This window comes from Microtus oregoni, unplaced genomic scaffold (genome assembly GCF_018167655.1).
Source record: "Microtus oregoni isolate MIOR12 unplaced genomic scaffold, Mior012 000034F_ref0000314, whole genome shotgun sequence".
Lineage (NCBI taxonomy): Eukaryota > Metazoa > Chordata > Mammalia > Rodentia > Cricetidae > Microtus > Microtus oregoni.
The window spans coordinates 11,754,293-11,772,724 of NW_024543093.1; the positions used below are offsets into that span (position 1 = coordinate 11,754,293).

The following is an 18,432-nucleotide window of genomic DNA, read 5'->3' on the forward strand; positions in this document are numbered from 1 at the left end:
GAAAGGGCATGGACTAGCTCTCTTTTCATCACCTCTGAATGGACACTCTGCTCTCCAATCCCTCACAAGGCAACCGACCCCACAGTGCCCCCCTGACACACGCCATCAGTCTGCCCCATAGAATCTTACAGACACGGCGAGTGTCTATTGCTTTTCCTTATGCAATTTCTAGAACTTTCTACCCTTCTGTCTTCTGTTGAAGTGGATGCCACCACTCAGCGCTGGCCAGTGGGGACCAAGAGAAAGTTAGGAATCATCTCAGCATATGGTCTTCAGTCAGGGCTTAGCCAGCAACCTCTCAGACATGAGCATCAGCACCCAAATATTCACAGCGGCTGCATCTTAGAGCAAGGCAGGTGTGTTACATGTTCTGTACCATGTCATGGCATGTTCCCATACCACTGATGACAAGAAAGATAGCAAGAAGGATGGGAAAGCACAGATAGAAATATGGGGGGTTGCTTTCTCGGTCTTTTCTACCTAATATTTTACTTGTATCTGATGAGATCAATGATTAGACAAGTGGAGTAACTACATTTATTGGTGCTGTGAACCAGAAGCCCGTTTATCTCTCCTAATTTTTCTGTAAACCTCTTGAAAATTATGCCCTCCCTCCTTTCACATGAATATCAGATCCAGTGCCTAAAGACCAAAGCATTTGCACCTCACTGAGTTCTCTAGTGAAGGTGTGGTCTGAGTTTGGAAAGTGACTTGAAAGTGTTGCAGCGCTCTACCTAAGCACTTTGCAGGAATAACGGGAGTCTACAATTTCCCGTTCTCATTGACCTTCACAGATGGATCTTTATGACCCAAATTTGTGTGAGCCTGAGCAGAGTATGGGCCCAGGTTCTGTCGCAGAGCTGTAAAGATGGTGTGCCTGTTACCTAGGAGACTGTGGCTCTTGAAACAGGTGCTAGTGGGGCATGCCAACCCACACACAGTTGCCTCCTCACACCTCCTCTCTCCAGAGTCTCTGCTTCTTCCTCAACACGCCTCTCTTACAATTTGGCCTCTGCCCCTTCTCTAGTCTTCCCTCTTAGTGTGAGGAAAAAGCAGCGAGATGGGGTTAAATAGCGAGACCTGAAGACAGATCAGTTGATTGGTACTGTGGGTCACTACTTCCTGAATAAATAAAGGGTGATAAGACAGGGCTAAGAACCAGCTCGCATTCTAGTGTCCAATTCAAAGCCATCCATACCCAGCCTGCAATTCAGGACCTCCTCTGGTCTATGCCACATAAGAAGGACCATGGAGGAGAAAGGAGGCCCACAATGTGGAGATAGAGATAGCGTGGTCTACACAATCCCAGGACCCAAAATGTAGCTTCTTCCTGGCCCATGATTGTGACCTGTCACTACTTGGCACAGAAAGCAGCCTCCAAGGGCTCTCACAGACTCCGCAGACTCCACAGAATACAATCCATTTAAAATGTTACGTTTCCTGAGGCTGAACCTGAGGAAAGTGTCTTTTATTAAGAGAAATAAGATCAAAGTAATAAGGTAGAGCCCGATTCCAAATGTAGAGTTTTCTTGCTATGAAACAAGTCACCTGTTCTCTCTGCAATGCATCATTCCTGAGAGCGTCTGTTGGCACAAAGGCAATTTCTTAAGACTTTTCTTTAAGTATAAAACCGCTTAAAGTTATTTAGAAAAAAAAATATCATTAGTGTGAAAATAAATAGGCTTAAGGGAGAAAAGGATGGATGCTAAAGTAGTCCTTTCGGTGCGCATTTCCTAACGTAAACTTTTGAAGTGAACTTAGAGACCCAGGCAATGAATGTGGTTAGCATCCCCAGTTGCAAGGAGGGCAAAGGAGGGTATGGGAAACATCATGGAGTTGTCCTTTGTACAACTAAGGAAGTTCCTACAGCTCTTGACCTCAGAGCCCCCAAATAACAAATAGCCCAGATTCTGGTTGCCATTGATGGCATTTGGTAGAAGGAGAAGAAAACCAACCATCTTTCTAAGATGGCAGCAGGGTGTGAAGGCCATGGAACTACTTAAAACAGGGTACAAGGAGGCTGCAGGAGTACCTGGTCTGTGACTACACACTGTGAGGTGTGACATTAGAAAATGCCACTGCATAGTCACCTGTTATGATGAAACTGAACCACACTGTTGACACTTGACAAACATCTGTAAGGGTCGCATCCTGACAAACTGGAAATGTTTCACCTGTGATTTCCTTATCAGAAAGGAGAGAGAGACTCAGCAATGATTTAGTGTTTTCTGTGTGTGGAATGCTGGGTTAAACATTTAAAAAATGTATCTCTCACTTAATTATTATTGCAAGAAAATGTTTGATAGAAAATAAAACACATTTGAGAAACACTGTCATTCCAGTAGGGTTAGTGCTGGATCAACCAGCAAGACCAGAGGGAAAGTAGAGCCCATGACAGAGATTTAGCACAGAACAAGAGAGGCCTTTCTGGGTGGCTGGCATAGTGTGGTTACATAATAAGAAATTAGTGGTAAATGGCTGCCCATTTCCAAAGGCAGAATTGACCTATATGTGCAAACAAAAATACAGAAAGAGCCAGACATAGTGACACATGCTTTTAATCCCAGCATGTGGAGGCAGCCTGGTAGACATAGTGAGTCCCAGGCCAACCAGGGCTGGCATGACCTTGTTAATAAAGATGATGATGATGATGATGATGAGGAGGAGGAGGAGGAGGAGGAGGAGGAGGAGGAAGGAGAAGGAGGAGGAGAAGGAGGTAGAGGAGGAAGAGGAGGAGGAGAAGAAGAAGAAAGAAGGAAGAAGAAGAAGAAGGAGGAGGAGGAGGAGGAGGAGGAGGAGGAGGAGGAGGAGGAGGAGAGGGAGAAGAGATTATAAAATCAAATGCAAAAAAAAAATAGTAGTTCTTATTTGGCCACCTGAGCCTCTAGCTGTGGAAGTCAGTGTTCCCATCCCATTCCAGGCCCCCAGAGACGAGCAGGATCTGCCCTACCTTGGACTAGACATCCTTCCCTGAAATACAGCCAGGAGCATCAGAAGGAGCAGGTTTACTCACCAGATTCTGAATAAATGTGACAGATGACGTGACAACTGTTCTCTTCTGAAATCAGGTGCAGACCCTGCTGACAGGAGCCTTTAGTGAGCACCACAGTCTAACCTGGGTTGGTTTTGGTTTTTTTTTTTAATGTCTGTTTCCTTTGCCTGGAATATCTTCTTTCCACTCCATTTTAACCTGAGACATCTGACTTCAACGCTCAGCTCTAACACGAGCCCCTCCAGCCTTCACCACAGTTCTCAGGATCCCTGGGTGAGCACATTGCTCAGCTCAATATACCCTCACACTTTTAACTCAATTTGAAGTTCCTTAAAGAATAGGATTTTCCATGTCCCCTCCCACTGGATAACTTCACAGGGTCTTAAAAGATACACCGTTTCTACAGAACATGTAGCGTTCCCTTACAACAGGCATCACTCACTTGCCTCATTGGCCTTCTACATCTTTGCTAAGATTTTGCTTTATTTTAAAAAATCTCATGTTAAATCACAATTACAGAGCCTTTATATGTCTGTCCCTTTGGGTGCTGTTTCAACTACAGCCCCGCACTAAGACAGCATTTAGAGGCAATAGGGTCCAACTGGAGAGAGGCCATGGTAGTATGAGACCCAAACGATGCCTGAGAAACTCCTGTACCCTACAAAAACCCCCAACAGCGTCTTGTGTACTTTTATTGCATCCATGTCTTCTCCTCTAGACAGTCATATTCGAGGAATAAGGTACCAGCCCACAGTGTTAGCTTGACAGCATCTTAACACTAGCCTGTCTAGGCAGCCATGGAAGTCCTCTTAGCCCAGTCTTCTTCGTCCATCTTCTCAGAGTGCAGCTAAGTCATTCATTCTTCCATTACGTGTCTACCATGCACCCTACTCAGGCTACCATGGCCTGTGAACAGCGGTGCCACTGTCCCCCTTCTAATCACTACTGGCCTCATGGTGTTCCCTTCAAGGGCCACTATTCCTCTTTGATTCATGAGATGTTCCTTTCAATACACTGCCTGTCATCTGTTACCACTAGGCCTGCAGTTTCTCAGAAAATGGATCCACCCACCCACCCACCTATCTACCCATCCATTAACTTCAAATATCTTTGTTCAGGGATAAGCCACAGTCTCTTCCCATACATGGACGTGGGATTCTCAAGTAGCGTAGCATTCTATGAGCATGCACTAACCAAGAGCTCTTCCCTTTTTGAGGCTATCCTTCATATGTTAAACCAGGTGCAGTGCTGGATCTGAAGCAAACAGGTCCTGTGAATAGATACTCAATTCACGGGATGAGCTTATGTTCCTTATTGTATGCGCTGCCCTGATGCCACCACATTGTATCCCTGGAGAGTCAGTGCAGATGCTCCAAGTTTGAGCAAAGGGCAGGTCCACCCACCAAGTCTAGCCAGGTCATGTTCATCTATGGGGTGCTCTATTCTAACATGTCTCTTTTATAGGAGTAAATGAATTTGATACACGATACATTGGACAAGGCATGGAATATGCCATCATGTCCGCCACCTTCTGCCCAGGAATCAGTCTGCCCGTATGAGACATGGCAAAGAAATCACCGATAGAGTTAACAAATTATCAAATAACCCGAGAGATGATTTTATTGCTTGTGTCTTATAATCACTGTCAGCCTCTTATCAGACCCTCTGCTATATTGACTAGAATTATGTATATGCCTATTGAGTGAATTTATATTCATTATATTAATAACAGTGATATAAATTAATATATTATAGAAATACTTGGTATTTATTAAGTTATTAGTAAATATTAACCTTATAGTTGCTTGTCCTTATGGTTAAAATGGACATTTACAGCATATGTGACTTTGCCATCCCTGAGTTCAGAACTTCAGGATTTTTCCATAGATGAAAGAAACAAAATTTTTTCTTACAAGATTGGTACAAGGTTCTAATGACGTAGAACCTGGACACTTAACATGGCAAAGGGTGTATCTGAGAGGAGAAAGGCTAGCAGGATGTCATCTGGGGCTTCCTTTCCATGTCAAATACCGTGTATATAGTGTGTCTGCCACAGGCAAAATCTGTGGCCCTAAAAAGAACCTGGATGGTTTAGATTGAGCAACATGGGAATGAGGCCTCTAGCAAAATGAGTAACAAATTCTTTTGTAAATTAACCCAGTTGGTTACAAGGAAAATCTAGATAACTTTTGCTTTCTTGTAAACATAATGATACAAAATACAGTGCAGGCAACCAAAGGTGTCCTTATTCAATCATCAGGAGGAGAGTTGGATCCCTGGAGAGTCATCCAAGTCCGTGGCTGCAGCGTGCAGAGACCTAGTGATTGGTAGATCAAGGTTCACTTCCCATTCCTAGATGAACGCACTGCAGATTGTTCAGTCCCTGCTTGCTCATGCCGCCCTGTGGAGGCCTTCCTTTATAGAACTGCACAGGATTAATGATTAAGGCGACTACAGTACCAGGGGTAGTCAGAAGTGTTAGATATGGCTGGTCTGCATGCACAGGACAAGGGCACTGACCACTTGAAAATCTCTTCCCAGATGGACGTGGACGCTGAGGAGAAGCGCCATCGCACACGGTCCAAAGGGGTTCGAGGTGAGTCGGCACTTGCCATGTCTCTGAGGTTGGATGGGGACCTTCATCCCGAGGATCTGGTGTGACAGTTCACTCTGATCCCCAACACTACTGCCATTTTGGTAGCTATCCATGGGAGAAGAGTGCCAATGACACACAGTAAATGTTTGTGTTTCCCATCTTTCCGCAGTTCCTGTGGAGCCAGCCATACAAGAGCTGTTCAGGTCAGTGCCTTGTGGGGGAAAGGTGTTCCCAGCGGTGGTTGAGAAAGCTCAGGCCTCTGAAGGGGGGCACTGTACATAGGAACTCATTGGCAGCGTACTCATAACCTGTCACAGTGGTGAAATTAACTCCCCTGAAACTGTAGACAGGAAGCATCCCTGCATCTCCTCCCTTGGTCAGTGCTCTTTCCCCTCCCCACCCTGCTTCCCCGCCTCTCTCTCTCTCTCTCTCTCTCTCTCTCTTTCTCTCTCTCTCTCTTTCTGAGGCCTACAACCATCAGTGCCCACAGAAGCCCATGCATCTATATAATGAGCTCTTTCCTGTTGCAGCTGTCCCACTCCTGGCTGCGATGGCAGTGGTCACGTCAGTGGCAAATACGCACGACACAGAAGGTAATGCCTGCCTTTTTCACAATGTGCTGTCTAAGAGGGCTTCTTTAGAGACCCAGTGCAAGTGAAGACATGTGGGTAGGTGTCTGGGAATATAATGCATGCCATCCTTACCTTCTTTCCACATACTTCCCCATGGCCTTCCATCTCTTGGACAGTTCTCACAACATAAGTCGCTCTGTGTCACAGTGTTGGCAACATCAAACAAACAGGCACAAATTATGATAAGCCTAACATTCTCACCCGTGAGTCCATGCTCAGCATGCAGAGAGCTTGGGGCTTCCCATGATCCATGAGAAAGGCCCCACCCCCTTCCCTTTCTCTTCATCTCTTCTTCTATTACTGAGGATCGGGAACCTGAGAAGGTAAATTAACACAAGAGCTGTTGAGCTTTATGAAGTAACTTTGGCACCGTCACCTGTGAGAGTTTGTGCTGGGAGACAGACTGAGGGGATGTCCAGACTGCTGCAGGGGATGTTCACGCAGGGGGATGAACGTGAGGACCGATCACCTCCATAGTCTTAGAAACAGATGGTCTTGTCAGTCTCACAAATACTAGATCTCACATCCCTCATGGGGAGGGGGTGTGGAGAACAGCTGGAAGGAAGGAGCACCTTACACACTCCTGTCGCTAGCTGTCACACCCCACCCATGTTTTGTCTTCACATCCTCTCCGACAGGAAACATAGGTGGGTCCTGTTGTACCAAGGTCCCTGGCATGATAGACGAGGAGGGCTTGCAAGGCAGAAGGATACTGTTCTCATTTATTTTTCCAAAGTCAGGTTGGGGGGACTAAAGTCAACCTGTTCTCCAAACTTTCCATGTCTAGGCTGACGTCATTTGAGTAGGGTGCTGCCAGAGACACTCAGGGTGACCTCTCCTTTCTCCTCAATCTCTATTTTCTCTCCAGTGAAACAGTAATTTGTGGGTAAAATCAAGCTATTATTTTGATTGTCACTTTGTGAAATCAAAGGAAAATTCGTGAGTCATTCCCCAGTTCCCCCGTGATGGCACAGAAGGACACAGGGGATTGCTTAATGAGCGTCCATCACGAGATGGCTGTCTGGTTCCCCCATGACAATACCAAAGAAGGCATGGGCCACTTTTCTCTAGGAATCTTTAGTTTTAAATTATTAAGTTTAATATGTTGGATCATTATTCATACCATATAAAATTGTAAATTGCTAAATCAGGTAATGAGATTGGTAACTAAATTATAAATTTTCCTCTGTGGCAAAGCACACATCTAAGGTTCTTAGTCTTAGACAACAGTATGTGCTCAACAGAAAAATAGTTGGCAAACTCTGAGGGGCGTCTATTTTCTCCTAATCATTTCTTCATTAGCTGATAGTTGAGCTTTATCACAGTTATGAAAATAAATTACTAAATTTGGTTAACAAATTTTAACTGGAATTGTGCTGGATATCATTTCATAGCCACAGTTTTGCAAAGAAAAAAAGAAAAAGACATCTCAAAGAACCACAAACATTCCTCTGGTTTTGATTCTGTGGACAAATAATTGCCATGCATATGGGTTTGTGCTGTGGTATTTCAGGGCATGCCGCAGTGAGCGCTGATTGAGGGAGAGGTTGCCACTCTCTTCTCCCACTATGCTACCATACCTTCAGATTCCCCACTAAGGTGAATCCCTGGAAGGTGTGGATTGATGTGGCCATGAGTGATGTATATTCCCGTCTTCCATGGTTGTGTGCTCTGCTTATGCACAGTTTCTGAGGGAGATCTGAAGGCAGTTTGCTCTCATATTCCATTTCAAAGTTGATCCTGCCATGAGGCAACCAGGTGGACTGGGAGAAAGACCCAGAACCATGCCAAGTAACAAAAGTTCCCCACAAGCTGGTTCACATAGAAATGATGTTTCCATCTGATCCCAATTCATTCCCTCCTGTTTGAATGGAAATGTTCACCAGTATATACGCAAGCAATGTGCTATGGGTGGAAGCCCCTGTACCACTGATGAAGCCACAAGACAGGAGTGATCTGGTTGACAGTGACCTCCAGGGTACTCAGGTCACTGGTAAGAACTGCTAAGCAAAGCCAAGAGAAAATGCATCTTAATATCTTGGGGCTTCTGGTATGTCAGGATTAGATTTTGGTTGTGCCTAACTTTGACTTTTCTGCTTTTTGTTTGTTTGTTTGGTTGGTTGGTTTCTTTTTTGTTTGTTTGTTTTTCTCTAAGACAAGGTTTCTCTACATAGCTTTGGAGCCTGTCTTTGAACTAGCTCTTGTAGCCCAGGCTGGCCTCAACCTCAAAGAGATCTGCCTGACTCTGCCTCCCCACCCTCCAGGCGTGGGCCATCACTGTCTGGTGATTTTTCTGGTTTTAAAGTTACTTCCGGCTGCAGTAGTTCCCTCTCCTGAGACCTGTCCATTCGCGCTGTACCTGCACACAGTCTACCAGGGCAGTTGTGTTGCCTGTGAAGGCTGCTGATGTGACTGGGATATAGTACTTGTCTTAGGGATAGACAGACATGGGAGTCACAGCCTTGTATGGATGAAATTATCTCCCCTTTCTAGCCTCCCTTTCTAACCTTTCAGCAATGTATTTCTAGTCAAATGCATTCTCCTTGAGGCTGTAAATTCACTCAGTTTCTATGTCCTCTTAGTTCATTTGTTATTTTTTATTGTTTTTTTTTTACTGAACTATGTATTTTTCTCTGTTCCCCTTCCTTCCTCCCCGTCTCTTTCTAGCCTCTCCCATGATCCCCATGCTCCCAAGTTACTCAAGAGATCTTGTCTTTTTCTACTTCTCATGTAAATTAGACCCATGTACATCTCTCATAGGGTCCTCTTTGTTGTCTAGATTCTCTGGGACTGTGAATTATAGGCTGATTTTTCTTTACTTTACATCTAAAAGCCACTTATCCATGAGTACGTATTATATTTGTCTTTCTAGGTCTGGGTTACCTCACTCAATATGATGTTTTCTAGCTCTATCCATTTGCCTACAAATTTCAAGATGTCATTTTTTTCTGATGTGTCTTACTCCATTTTGTAAATGTACCACATTTTCCTTATCCATTCTTCAGCTGAGGGGCATTTAGGTTGTTTCCAGGTTCTGGCTACGACAAACAATGATGCTATGAACATAGTTGAGCACAAGTCTTTGTGGTACAACTGAGCATGCTTTGGGTATATACCCAAAAGTACTACTGCTTGGTCTTGAGGATGGTTGTTTCCTAATTTTCTGAGAAATTGCCATACTGATTTCCAAAGTGGCTATACTAGCTTGCACTCCCACCAGCAATGCAGGAGTGTTCCCTTTACTCCACAACCTCTCCAGAATAAGTTGTCACCATTGTTTTTGATCTTGGCCATTCTTACAGGAGTAAGATGAAATCTCAGAGTTGTTTTGATTTGCATTTCTCTGGTGACTAAGGATGTTGAGCATTTCCTTAAGTGTCTTTCAGCTATTTTAGATTCCTCTGTTGAGAGTTCACTGTTTAGGTCTGTACTCCATTTTCTTATTGAATTATCCTTTTTTTTTTTTGATGACCAATTTATTGAGTTCTTTGTATATTTTGGAGATCAGCCCTCTGTTCAATGTGGGGTTGGTGAAGATCTTTTCTCATTCTATAGGCTGCCATTTTGCCTTGTTGACCATGTCCTTTCCTTTACAAAAGCTTCTCAGTTTCAGGAGGTCCCATTTATTGTTTCAGTGTCTGTGCTACTGGGGTTATATTTAAGAAGTGGTCTCTTGTGCCAATGCATTCATGTGTACTTCCCTCTTTCTCTTCTACGAGGTTTAATGTGTTTGGCTTTACGCTGAGGTCTTTAATCCATTTGGACTTGAGTTTTATGCATGGTGATAGATACAGATATATTTTTATTCTTCTACTTGTTGTTATCCAGTTATGCCAGCACCATTTATTGAATATACTTTCTTTTTCCATTTTATATTTTTTGCTTCTTTGTCAAAGATCAGGTGTTTGTAGGTGTGTGGATTGATATCACAGTCTTTGATTCAGTTCCATTGGCCCTCCTGTCTGTTTTTATGCCAATTCCAGGCTGTTTTCAGTACTGCAGCTCATTAGTAGAGTTTAAAGTCAGGGATTGTGATGCCTCTAGAAGTTCCTTTATTGTACAGGATTATTTTGGCTATCCTGAGTTTTTTTGCTTTTCCATATGAAGTTGAGTATTGTTCTTTCAAGTTCTGTGAATAATTTTGCTGAGATTTTGATAGGCACCTCACTCATGAACAAAATGATGCAAAAATACTGAATAAAATACTGGCAACCCGAATTTAAGAACACATCAGAAAAATCATCCACAGTGACCAAGTCGGCTTCTCTCCACAGATGCGGGGATGGTTCAACATATAAAAATCTGTCAATGTAATCCACCACATAAACAAACTGAAAAAAAAAACATGATTATTTCATTAGATGCTAAAAAAGCCTTCCACAAAATCCCTTCGTGATAAAGGTCTTGGAGAGAGCAGAGATACAAGGAACATATTTAAACATAATAAAGGCAATATACAGCAAGCCAACAGCCAACATCAAACTAAATGAAGAGAAACTCACAGCGATCCCACTGAAATCAGGAACAAGACAAGGTTGTCCACTCTCTCCATATCTATTCAATATAGTTCTTGAGGTCCTAGCTAGAGCAATAAGACACCAAAAGGAGATCAAGGGAATACAAATCAGCAAAGAAGTCAAACTCTCAGTTTGCTGATGATATGATAGTTTACCTAAGCAACCCCAAGAATTCTACCAAGGAATTTCTACAACTTATAAACACTTTGAGTAATTCAGCAGGAAAAACGATTAACTAAAAAAATCAGTAGCCCTGTTTTACACAAATGATAAATGGGCTGAGAAAGAAATCAGAGAATCACGGTGCTATTTTAATATGTTGAAATGTTTCTTTGAACATGCACAAAATGACAAGAGGCGTATGTCGGCAGTCCAGGTTATGAAGAAAAACATCAGTATGTGTGTGGTGTGGAGGAACCCATGGTAAAATACTGTCTATTGTAGTCCTTTATTTTAATTAAGAAAATGCCCAAGAAAATCAATACTTTCTCACCCTTTGAGTTTGCTGTCTCTGCTTTGCAGGCACAAATGGCGAGGCTCTGTGTGTTCATCAAGTCTCCTTGTAGATGCTGACTCTTTCACGGTAGATGAGAAGGTTGGGTGTCCTAGTATGATGGAGACAGGGGCATGGATTTCAGAGGAATGGGGAATACAGCAGAACCAGTCACTATGTAAAACTTAGGAATGGAGACAGTAAGTTGAGAGCAATTCACAATTTAAGATTTGTATTTAAATATTAGGATCAAAGTAGGGTTATATTATGCATTAGGGGATGTTTTGTATCAGTTCCTATATTGTATCTTAACAAAAGATAAACTGCTTATAGGTATTTGTTTGTGTTAATTGCTCATAATAATTTATAATCTCTGGTAAACCTACGTCCAGCTGAACAATTAGATGGTAAACTGAAATTTAAGCTAGTAAAACATATAAAAGAAAAAAAACATAGTTTATCAGAAATGCAGGATATGTCATGGTTCATAAGGTATTAAATTCAGTATGAGACTCCTGGCATCCAGGGCAAAAATGAGAAAGAGGAGTGCTAGATGCCCAGTATCTAGCAGAAGCTTGGGTGCTAGACACCCAGGTGCTAGACGCCCAAGTGCTAGACGCCCAGGTGCTTAGATGCCCAGGTGTTAGATGCCCAGGTGCTAGATGCCCAGGTGTTTGGCAGAAGCATGGCATCACTCCCTCTGAGCAACACCCTCTTGGCACCAAGCACAAGTGTATCTGAATGGATTGCTGACAGCAGAGATCCAAGCTCAGCTGACACTCTGGTCCCCACCCCCCATCAGTTAATCTGAATTTGACTTCTCAGCACATTATCAGATAGGAAGCATGGTGACCTTCAGAACTGTCACTAGTCTGTGGACACAAGTCTGACTTTGGTCCCATATGTGGTTTCATGTCACTAGCTGTGAATATAGCAAAGACAGGCATGCAAGGATGGGACCTGACAAAGTGTCCCCTAAGGACTGGAGGCAGAACTTCTTCTATTCTGAATCTTCTGGTCTCTTCCATGCACAGTGAAAATGGCCTCCTTTTGTCACCTACCCTGTTCTTCCACTATTCTAAGACTTCCTGCCTTGTGCTAAGAAAATGTAGAGACACCTGGGAATACCCAAGGTAAGGCCTAAACAGAGCTTCCCTTCTCAGATACACACAGTAAACCACAGTCTTCCTGAGTTCCCGAAGGGTCGTCTTAGGTCCCAAAGCCTGGCCCCACATGCCCAGGCTGGCTTGTAGGACCTGTGCACATTTAAAGTGTCAAAGACCAGACCTTTCTTGCATGCCAGCAGTTATGTTTTGGTGGGAGACATGGAACATCACAGGCGTGATGTTCACTAATCTGTTAAATGACTTCCTTCTGATCTTACCGAGCAGGTGAGAGGCTGACGTTTAACAACTCCTTAAGTGGCTCACTGTGAACTTCTCTGAAAGTGTAGAGGACCCTGCGTAGGCTTCAGAAAGACCCTGGCAGAGGACAGACACAGAGTGGGATCTGGGTTTTGTACACCGCTGGTGCCCTCCCCCAAACTGAAGGCTGGTTTTCTTTGGCTTCCTTGCTGACAAGTGAAAGAAACCACTGCCAGCCTGGGCTGTGTGAGTGTGGGTTCTCTGTGGGTGTGAGCCTGGGCTGTGTGAGTAGGGGTGTGAGTGAGGGTTATGTATGTGAGAGAGAGCTTGGGTTGTGTGAGTGTGGCCCAGCTACCTCATCAAAGGTTTTGTCATTCATCTGGAGTGTGTTGTGAACTGACCCTGGGACACGAACTATAAAGCCAGATGTCAAAAGATTTCCCCAGAAATCTATTTTTCATCCTCAAAATACTTGTTACTCTATTTTCATTAATATATTATCAATTTTCCAACAAAAGATAAAATAATAATGATGTTTTATTAGTACTTACTGCATAGTGCTATTAAACACAGTTTAAGAATTGGAATTTCAACTTTCCTTACAAAAATTGTTAGGTGTTTATGCTTGAAATGAATTAGATTTGCTTGTGAATAAATGATTTCTATCAAAGCCTCCCACACACCCAAGGATGGGCAGTCAAGGGCTCATAGCCTGGACACATTTGTTACCTGCGTGCTTCATGAGCCTTCCCAACCGATTTGACAGTTAACCGAGTTGGTTTACACTGAGCTCTTTCCTGAGATTTTAAAATCGCGTCTTAGCCGAGCATGGATTCCTGCTTATCTGGTAAACATAACTTGGCCTTGTGGTCTCTGAGCACCTCACAAGCACCCTGAAGTTAGGAGAGGAGAATGGCTATATTTCAGCCCTCTCCAATTTAGAAAATACTAAGCTAAATCTCTCAGTTCGCATTTTTAAATTTACAAGCTGCAAATGGTAGCTTTTCTTTTTTTTTATTAGGAAATTACTGGATCCTCTCTGGCTTGTTGTGCGTACTCCTTGTTCAAATTCTCTTCCATTTCACGCACCTTTCCACCCACCAGCATGATTGCCAGGGCAGCCGGTGGGTGAATAATTGCCTGTCTTCACAGGAGCTTGCTTGGGAGCTAAAGTGGAGGGCTGGCTTCCTGATGTATGCATGCCTCATTTGGATTCTGCCAACAGCCTCGGGGTGATATTATTCATGCCTTGACAGAGAGCACTCACTAAAAGCTTTGGAACCCAGCCAGGTACTGGCTGAGAGATAGGGGAGCATTGCAGCTTGCAACTGAGAGGAGCATCCATAATCCAAAAAAAAAAAAAAAAGAAAAAGAAAAGAAAAAAGAAGAAGAAGAAAGAGAAAGGAGAAGGAACAGAGAGAGTCCCTTTGCCATCCTCTTTGCTTTCCCTGGTTCCATGTGATAGAAATTTCATTTGCATTGAAATAAAACACCCTAAAAATAATTGCATTTTTTCCTAACCACGCTTGAAAGTTTAACGCAATTTTCCACGTTTAATTGCAAAGCTGATTTTAATTAGTAAGGCCCCGCATGTGAAAAATGAAGATCCACTTGGGTGCGTGGATACATTGCAGCGTCTGCCGGATGTTCTAATTAACGACGGGCTGCCTTGCAGCAGGGCGCGCCGTGGGATGCTTATAAGGGATGCAGTGCACACAGCCACCTAGCCAGCCTCTCTCTGTTTACTCCCCTCCGTTCTTTATGAGGCATCATTGTGCCTGCCGTCACCCCATCCATAAGCTTTATGGCATGCCTGTCCTTTTTACTGTTTGTCACCGATTCTGTAAATCACAAGTTAGGGCATACATATTTTAACATTAATTTAAGAGCAGACCACAGCAGCACAAAGAGAAGAAATGTTGAAACCTAGGGATTTATTTGGGTGAAGTAGCTGTTCCCGATCATGGCTGCTCTAGGGCTAGACTGTGAGCTGTCTCTATGCAGATGCATTTGGGTGCCGTCATTTTGGACTGCGGTAGCAGATAACCTTTATTATCATAGTAAATCCTTTATTTTAAAAAGCCTCTTGGCCATTTTCCTGAGGAAACAGTCAGCCTGCTGCTGTTTGCCACACATCTGGCCCTGCCTCCTCTGTGATTTGGAGGACTTGATACACAAAACAAACATAATATGTTTACACACATTCTTGATGTTTGAAAAACTGAATATATATATATGTGTGTGTGTGTGTGTGTGTGTGTGTGTGTGTGTGTGTGTATTAATAATTCTACATTCAAAGAGAAGTAGCATAAATATTTTCAGGCAAGGAGCTCATGTCCTGGCAGAGGACCTAAGGGCCTGTGACTTAACAGACCACATCTGGATTGAGCAATTATCTCAGTCTGACACCTTGCCTGATGATCAGACATGGGTGATCTTAGCAGCTTTGGACATCAACAAAGTGTACAGGAATGGATAGATAGGGTGGGTAGGGCTGGTGCTGACCTGCCAAAAGGTCCATGGCTCACTCAGATTCATTTGTATAGGAATCATAAGAAATAGCAGCTACTTCATATGCCCAGAGAGGACTCCTGAGAAGGCTGTGGGTTGCCTACATGCAGGTGGCCGAGGAGCTGGCTCAGCTGTACAGTTAAGAAACACTATCCTTCAGGGACCCAGTGGTGTGACCCCAGCTAGTTCTCACCTGAGAGGTGGTGCCTGCTGAGGAAAGCATTCTTATGGTTGGTTCTTGGCTGCATCTTCTCAGCAGTGCGTGGCCCTACTTAACAGAGAGGTGGGGAGATAGGGATCCAGAGCAGGGAGGTAAAGGAAGGCTGGCTTCCGGTCAGGCTGACTTAAGATGGCTCTGCTGACTGCACCATTACCAGCTGATTCAGGATCTCCAATCAGTACCTAGTCTGTTTCATGTCCCTGTTACAAAATGCCTCAGACTGGACTCTATAGCAGAAGGGGTTTTGACCATTGACCTTACATGTGGAGCCTGAAAAAAAAGGGGGGCCTCACATTGTTAGGCAGGAAAGCGGAGGCTAGTGCAGGCCTAGCAGCTCAAGAACTTATTCAAGCTCTCTAAGCCTGAGCCCAGAGGGCAGTGTCCCAGGTGGCTGGGTCCCCTGACTGATGCCTCTCCTGTGAGGTCCATCATTTTAAAGGTATCAATGCCTCAGCATCACAGTGCACCCAAGAGGAGGAACAGGCACTTCTCAGCCATGACACACAGTAGAGGCTTTCAGAGGACCCTGCGTTGGGAGCGGTATTGCATTCTTGGGCCTCACACCTATATCTAAGGTCGTTCATGGATTAGGAAAGCAGTTATCATCATTTTGATTCACGATGAGAAGGTGGAGGACTAATTAGAAGAGCCTTCTAGACCATCTTCCAAAGACCTGTTATTTCTTCTCTGTGTTCTCCCCTGCCTTACAGAGAACCGTGTTGTCAAAGTTTGGTAGCAAAAGATGGTTGGAAAACAAACTTCAAAATTAGTAAAGAAAACTTTAAAGGAAGCAACCCTCCCTTCTGACTGTGGCATTGATCCAATGGGATTGCAGTATTCTGCATAGCTTTAGATGTTGCTAGAGGTACATATTAGCTTATGAGATCCATCACCAACCTTCCACCTGGGGACACAGACGTAGGGGTGAACCCACCCCACAGGCCATTGTTCCTACCTCGAATGCTCTTTCCATTATCCTGTGGTCGCCTCATACACACCACAGAAAAAGAGCTGTAGCTGCCCCAGACTCTAAAACACTTTGGGACATGAAAGTCATTTTCATATCTCTAGGGCTCCACAAGGTTCCACGGTCCTTCTGGAGCCAGCTACAATGGACAGAGTCTCCCTAAGCACCTAACCAAGCTGTGAAGCTGGGGCTCAGCCACCTGTTCTTCAGTGTCCCAAGGACTCTTGCTCTGAGTTTGACAAGGACACCAAAAAGAGCATTGTTGACCAAACAGTCCCGCTAGAAAAGGAGATGGTGCCCAGGAAGGCAGCAAATAAAGTCAACCCAGACTACCTTAAGTGTCCACCCCGTCCTGATCCCATCTGGGATTTGACAGTGAGTGAGGAGTCAAGTCCTGACTGCCCTGATACCGAGTGTGCATAGAGCAAGAACTCAGAGTCAAACTATACGTGCACAGCAACCCTATACAAATTGGGTGAACACCCCTGCTCCGATGTCCCCAGAATGTATAGCCCACCTAGTGTCCTCACCCTGCCCCAGCACCCCCACTCAGTACCACTACCCTGAGAACGAAACCCACACACAAACACTAGTGGCTGGGATTGTGACTCCAACTGGCAGTGACTGAGATTTCACTTTGATTCAGACCATGGATGCATTTGTGTAGCTGGGTACTGAAGGACAGTCTACAAAATATGGCTTCTCCCTGGGGAAGTGGAGGACATCACTTTTCAGGGACACATGGGACATAGAATGAGCCAGTTTTCCAGGGTCAGCCACCAGCTAACTGCAGGTTCTGGAGGGCCAGCACACATTTGGAGACCTACAAGGTATTGCGGACACCTCCCATTTTTATACAGCTTCTCCTACTGCCTTCATAGAGCCCCAGTGGAGAACAAAGGAAAGGCCTCGAGGCTAGAAGCTAATCAGGATGTCTGCTGGAGACCATGAAAACCCTTCAGGACTCTCTCCTTCTCCCATTGAAAAAGGACTCAAGTTGTCTCTGGAGCTTCTGCTGCCCTGAGCACATTGGGATAAGTCACCCTCCTTGCCATGGAGAGCTCACAGTGCCACTGTGTAATTCCGGGCTCTGCAACCTGTTCCTTTCTCTCAGTGGCCACTCTGCAGGGCTGTACATAGCAACTAATGCTATATGGGAGGACACAGAAAGATGCTGCCTGTACAAAAGGATTCATTTCCTGAGACTCCAGGGAGGACGGAGCAGAGACACACAAACCTCCTGGATGTAATTCTTCCCATTAATAATTCATCTCGCTGTGCTCTTGCCAACTTTTTATCACCCCAGCCAATCAGGTGGCTCAGTGTACTCTGAATGACACCTTGGCTCTCAGCTGACACAAGAGAAAGGTAACAGGAAAGTGTCACATTCTCCCTCAGAAAAGCGGAGGGGTCTTGTGCCTACCAATCTCACCAAGGACAAGATTGGGAAATGAGATACAACAGGACCATGCAGAAATGTGGGGGGGCCTTCCCACACCTAGGAGCTGGCCTGTGGCTATGCCTCCTGAGTACGGTCAGGATACACCCTCCCCTGAGCCTCCATGGCCATCATAATTAATTCTCCAGCCACAACTAGGAGACGGTGGGACACAGAAGTGCTCTAAGGAGTTAGCAAGGCTGATACAGCGGAGGTTACCTCCTAATGAGCCATATTATAGGACACATTCAGCCTACAAGATGGAGCCAGTTTCTTCCCCTTTGGGGATTCCTGGATCCTCAGAATCCCCTGGAAATAAGAGTCCAAGCACAGAAGCAATGGCCTTCTGAGATGCTCATCACAGCGGGCCCGGTCCCCTCCTATTACTGTGACTCAAAGCTTTTGGCCACAGCCTTCCCTTTTCACATTTCTTCCTACTCAGTCTGGAGATGGTCTCTCTTTCCTCCAGCCTCGCTCAACCACCCACACAGCCACTTACACCAAAGCGGACCAGCAGGTTAGTAAAAATAGGACAGTACCTATAGTGAGTGAGCAAGGAACCCAGCCTTCCCTGAGGCTAATCTTGCATTGACCCAGCTTGTTTCAAACAAATTTGAAAATGTGGGGTGGGAGAATACAGCCCAGAATCTTCTACTACTCTACTTCTGTGGGAGCGAGTCTGTCTATCAGCTGTCTCTTAGT

The 18,432-nt window shown here is 44.5% G+C and overlaps 1 protein-coding gene across 14 annotated transcripts in view; it reads left to right on the forward strand.

The window, feature by feature from the left end:
- Window positions 1-18,432, forward strand: part of Myt1l (myelin transcription factor 1 like) — a 401,242-nt gene that overhangs the window by 246,066 nt on the left and 136,744 nt on the right. For 13 of the 14 annotated variants that reach the window (XM_041630189.1, XM_041630196.1, XM_041630195.1 and 10 more), the window contains exons 6-8: window positions 5,534-5,588; window positions 5,758-5,791; window positions 6,119-6,181. In XM_041630189.1, the coding sequence (XP_041486123.1) occupies window positions 5,534-5,588; window positions 5,758-5,791; window positions 6,119-6,181 (152 nt within the window). The remainder of the gene's footprint in view (window positions 1-5,533; window positions 5,589-5,757; window positions 5,792-6,118; window positions 6,182-18,432) is intronic. The other variant, XM_041630194.1, reaches the window with a different exon arrangement.